This window comes from Arachis ipaensis, chromosome B4 (genome assembly GCF_059453495.1).
Source record: "Arachis ipaensis isolate K30076 ecotype BB chromosome B4, ASM5945349v1, whole genome shotgun sequence".
NCBI classification, from domain to species: Eukaryota; Viridiplantae; Streptophyta; class Magnoliopsida; order Fabales; family Fabaceae; genus Arachis; species Arachis ipaensis.
Genome location: NC_142439.1, coordinates 109160172 through 109165920, shown reverse-complemented (window position 1 = coordinate 109165920; position 5749 = coordinate 109160172). Strand labels below are relative to the sequence as shown.

Here is a 5749-nt window from a genome sequence, read left to right as displayed (position 1 = left end):
TAATTAAATGCAGGTTTGAAGAGGATGAAAGGAAAGATGAATTAGCGTTTTTCACACACATGGAGATGGATGTGATCATGACAAAAACTTCAGTGCTCATATTATGAATCTGATGTGATATACACCCATTATTTCTGTGTTGATCATATTAAACAGTACGTAATAATGCAAGGACTTTACAATAAGTGATAAATTGCCAACTTTTTTAAAAGTAAAACTCTAAACAGAATTTAACAAAAAGAATAAGTCAAGGTTTTGCCACACATCGTATGATCATTTCCTTATCATAATCGAATGTCCACCAAGCTAAGAAATGCCAATGTATAAATTTTTGTAGGTGATGCATGCCCTATAACTTATCATAACCTAATTTCAAATTTTTTGCCTAAGGTTTTTCACACAATTACCACACAAAAAGTAGGACCATAAGAGTATATCTCTCATCATGGCTATTGATGAGAAAATCTCTCATCAGAATATCTATGAAAACTCATTAAAAGGTGGCACAACTAAATCATCCATATTCATCTATGCCCTAATATTTGTTGCATTGTTCCTCTTCATTGTTCAAAACAACAAATCTAGTTCTTCAGCACTAATATCATTTGGTTCTTCAACCCTTCAAAATGCTGTTGAGCAAAATCAATCTCCGAAAGAATTAGGTGATGATGATATTTCTTACATGCAGGAAAATAATACTACTACTCAAGAAGGGATAAATAATAATAATATTGATGAAGAGAATGAAGATCCCTTAGTTCCACCACCGGATATGAAAAAGGCAGAAAGAATGGCATGGTTCAAGACACAGATACCAAAACTTGAGATACTTAAATCAACCAACTTATCAGAATCTTTCTTTCATTATAGGGTCCTCAGATTCCTTGATCAAGGATGCTCAACTTTCTTCTTTGCCATATGGCTGTCGCCGGCGAAGAACTTCGGCGAGAGGGAGTTCATGACAATGGACACACTTCTCAAGGTCCACCCTCAAGCATGCCTCATGATTTTATCAAGATCAATGGACTCCGAACTTGGAAGCCGGATTCTCAAACCACTTATTGATCATGGCCTCAAAGTTGAGGTACTGACCTAGATTTTACATTCTTGGCAAGTTTATTTATACTCCAAAAATATATTATTGTTTGACAAAATCTCGTACATCTTAATTTTACTTTGAGAAACTTTCCGGGGCTAATAATTTTTATTATTTTTAGTTATTATTTGACTAATAGCATAAATACTATATATTTTTTATATGTAAAATTTCTATAAATATGAATATAAATTATTGCTGATTAAATAATAATAAAAAATAATAATATGTATTAGCCATATAATTATACTCTTTTGCTTTCATGAGCTGCAACGCTTTGAAAAATTTTTTTAAATGAAGTACATGCATCTTTTTAACATTTTTATTGGCTACAATTTGAACATTTCAATATTTTTTTTTTAAATTTAGTGTTTTTTGTTTGAAAAAAAGAATAATATCAGAGAATTAATTTTTTTTTAGCTAACATTAGTTAATTATTTTAAAATTATTTTATAATTTTAAAATATAAACCTTATATACTCTTAACTCTAAATTATAAATTATAAATTTAAATTTTAAAATTTGTTAATGTTAACTAATTAAAAATTAATTTTTTATACTTTAATTTTTGTTAATTTTTTTTAAAGTGAGACAAAATAAACAATAAAGTGATGTTTTTTGTTAACTTCTTGATTTTTTTCCATCATAACTTTAAAAAATAAAAATATTAAAAAGATAAAAAGCCAGTATGCTCCTTGTTCTATTTTTTAGGTAATATAATTTTAAATATTATAGTTAAAATTAAAGAAATATGTCTATTATATTTCTATATATATTTTTAATTGAAATATATTTATATATTAGCTTATTTAAAACATTATAGTTAAAATTAAATAACGGTTACTATTATATTTCTGTATGTATTTGTATGTTTATTTACTTATTTTTATGAAAATATATATATTAATAAAATAATAAAAAATCCAATTTTGTTACTAATAGTTATTTTTCAATTATATCAATTAATATATAGGATATTCAACTTAAAAATTTTGATATAATATTATTTTAATATAGTATTCATTTTTTAATATAATTTTCATTATATATATTTCTTCCAATTTTTTTCACTAAAATTATCAACATTTCAATATATTGGAGATTAAAATGAATGTTTACTACTTTACTCTACAGGCAATTACTCCCGATTTGCCATTCTTGGTAAAGAACACACCGGCCAAATCATGGCTAGAAGCGATCAAGAATGGTAACAAGGACCCCGGAAACATCCCACTGTCTCAGAACCTCTCCAATTTGATGAGGCTAGCAATGTTATATAAGTATGGTGGTGCTTATGTGGACACAGATTTGATCTTTGTGAAGGATATGTCCCTATTGAGGAATGCAATAGGAGCACAAGCTGTGGACCAAGAAACCAAGAAATGGTTAAGATTGAACAATGCTGTTTTGATATTTGACATGAACCACCCGATTGTGCTTGAATTCCTAAGGGAATTTGCAACAACTTTTGATGGTAATAAATGGGGGTATAATGGTCCTTACATGGTTTCAAGAGTTATTGAAAGAATTGAAGCGACACAGGGATACAACAATAGTAGTAGTAATTATTACAACCTTACAATTTTGCCACCTAAGGCATTCTACCCTGTGGATTGGAACAAGATTGTTGATTTTTACAAGAGGCCTGAGAATGGGAGTGAATTGGTTTGGGTTGAAAATAAGGTTGAAGAATTGCTCTATGGTGGGAGAACATATGCACTTCACTTGTGGAACAAGAGGACAAGAGAGCTTGACATTGAAGAGGGAAGTGTCATGGCAAGATTGTTCAGTCATCTTTGCCTTGTTTGCAACAACGTGATTAGGACTTGAAACAAATTACCTATAATAAGTTCGTTCTCATCACAGCAAAGAAAATTTAGGGATTCCTATACTTGTCTCTAATGTATGGCATTTCTTTTAGTTAAAATACAGCATGTTAGAGTATCGATCCTAGATATAATATACAAAAATTTAAGTTGTATTAATGTTGCTAGTCACTTTTAGTTTGACTTGTAATCAGAACAAGGATTCCCAACTCTTAGAATATATTATATATTAATTAGTATTTGGTATATTTTAAATTAATTTTATTATTATAATTAGATTGTGTCTTAGTCTATAAACAATAGGTACTCTATTGTATATTCTCACACATATATCACAGGAAGAATGACATTTCAAAACCACAAGTTTATTTTTGAGTTAATATCATGAATTTTAATTAATATAATATATTAAGATTTTTTATTTAAATTAAATAAATATAGAAATTATAGAAATGGATACAATATAAAGTAATTACCTAAATGCACAACGTATTATATCTCAGATACCGAAGGTGAAATTAAAAAATAATCATATATCGAGTCTTGAGACCTTGATTTGTGACACAACAATGGCATGACGTATTTTGAGTGCACCCAAGATATGTGTAAAGTGAGAAAATGGGTACTGAGCATTCGAGATATGCATAAATTAAGAACAAGATCTCAGTACCCGAGATACGTGTAAACACCGAACGTGGGCTCAGTCTCCGAGATACACTCAAACGTGTAATGCGTATCTCAGCACTCGAGATATGTGTATTATAGTGCAAGTATCTCTACACCCTAGATATCTTGAAAAAAAATTCTCTATATATCCTCCCATCCTCAACCATACCCTCATAATTCACAATTCAATCTTTTCTTTCTCCGCTCTATGTTTACCCTTCATTAACTTTGTTCTCATAGAGAATAATTAGTTCTTTTTTCTTGTAATTTATCTCAATGCATGAGATTGTAAGAAACGGTGATGAAAGAGTGATTTTTAAGTCTAATTCAATTGTAATGTTGCACACTAGCCGTGTTGACACCCTACATGCGCTAAAAATTGTCATATTGAGCAACATGGAGAGAATAGGTAGCAAAGAGTTAGGCAGGTTGCATATAGATTTCTGCACGTGCTTTTGAACGATGGATTCACCAACAGGTTATTCTGGATTGAAGGGGATCAACATGTGAAGGTAATGTTCGAAGTACATGCAAGGCTAATACCACAACATATGATGGAGTAGTATGCTGTAGTTCATGACGTGGTTGTTAGAGGTGGGCTGTCCTGTTCGAGTCCTCAACCAGTCCCATTGGAAGTAAGACCGACCCACTTTGCCTAGGCTCGTGATAGTGCCAAAGAAGACGACAGAGAGGGCGATTCAGATTATGTTACCAGGTCCGGGTCGTCCAATGAGATTTTTTCCTTTGACGAATATGTGTCGGAGACTCCTACTGGCGGTGGTGCTCAGTTTCTCTTGCCTCCCCCTTTGCCCATTTCTCAATTATCAGAAGTTCCAAGTCATGATCACACTTTAAATTTGGACGCAATGCAGCTAGACGATTCTTTCAATGTTGGCTAAAAAGAGGATTACAACATCGATGGTGGAATGGAATTTCGGGTTAGCCATAGGTTTAGGAACCATGATACTATTTTGATGGCGGTGAAGAACTACAATATTCGAAGGAATGCATAGTATAGAGTTTTGGAGTCGGATAGGCTTAAATACCATTGTCGGTGTAAGCAATTCACCAACGGTTGTCCATGGAGTCTTCGTATGGCACTATATCAGAACTTGAACTACTGGTATATTTTATGTGTTAGTTTTGATGAAATTAAAGGCTATTATGTTAATTATTTCTTGTATTGAATGTTGACATGCACGAGTAATTTTGTAGGGAGGTGCATAGGTTCGATGGAGCACACACCTGTTTGGCACCAACCATAACTCAGGACCATGTTCAGTTGGATAGTAGTTTGATTTGCAAGGGCATCCTACCTATAACACAAAGACTAATCCGTCTGTGTCTATCCCAATGTTGCAAAGTGCGGCGCATCAGAGTTATCATTACAAGCTATCGTATTAAAAGGTGTGGATGGCAAAGTAGAAAGTGATTGCTCGGATTTATGGTGACTGGGAAGAGTCATCCAACAAGATACCTGGCCTCTTACAAGCTTTCAGGAATGCCTCCCAAGTACAATTCACGATTGCGTTGCTGTTCTTTATTATGACGGAGACATGGTTGACGAAGATTGAAGCCAGCTTGATAAGGTCTTTTGGGTATTCCCTCCTTGCCTTGAGGCATTTAAGCGCTGTAAGCCTTTTGTATCGGTAGATGGGACACACTTGTAAGAAAAGTACAGGGCGTGCTATTAATTGTTGTGTCTTAAGATGGTAATAACAACATTCTGCCCAAAGCTTTTGCATTAGTTGAGTTTGAGACAACTGAGTCATGGTCGTTTTTCCTATCGAATTTGAGGCAGCTGCAGCTGAGACACAGGCCATTCGTGCTGCCCTAAATGCACCTCAAAGTGGATGGCATCCTCCTTCGGCACATCATGCTTATTGCATATGTCACATGAGTTCAAACTTCAACTCATGGTTCAAATTGGCCGAGGGTAAGAGGTACCTTATAAATGTAGCGTATAGTTCAAGTAAGGAGGGTTGCAATTAGTAGTTGGATCCTTTGGGTAGGTTATCCCAGGACATGTTGGATTGGGCTCTTTGTTTTAGGAAGGATTTATGGCTTCAACATTGTGATGAAGATCAGTAGTATGGTCACATGACGACGAATCTTTCAGAATATATAAATTTGGTGCTAAAGGGAACGAGGAACCTTTTTG

At 33.4% G+C, this 5749-nt stretch overlaps 1 protein-coding gene across 1 annotated transcript; it reads left to right on the top strand.

Annotated features, from left to right (window-relative positions):
* Nucleotides 1-225: 225 nt before the first annotated feature.
* On the top strand, nucleotides 226-3177 carry LOC107637879 (uncharacterized). Its single transcript, XM_016341145.3, has 2 exons — nucleotides 226-1084; nucleotides 2231-3177. The coding sequence occupies exons 1-2, from the start codon at nucleotides 446-448 to the stop codon at nucleotides 2924-2926; spliced, it is 1335 nt and encodes a 444-aa protein (XP_016196631.1). The 5' UTR covers nucleotides 226-445; the 3' UTR covers nucleotides 2927-3177.
* Nucleotides 3178-5749: the final 2572 nt, after the last annotated feature.

Excerpts from the sequence above, each read along its gene's own strand:
- LOC107637879 (XM_016341145.3), top strand. The coding sequence starts at position 446 with ATGGCTATTGATGAGAAAATCTCTCATCAGAATATCTATGAAAACTCA. Across the intron at positions 1,085-2,230 it reads ATCATGGCCTCAAAGTTGAG|GCAATTACTCCCGATTTGCC; the intron begins GTACTGACCTAG and ends TTTACTCTACAG.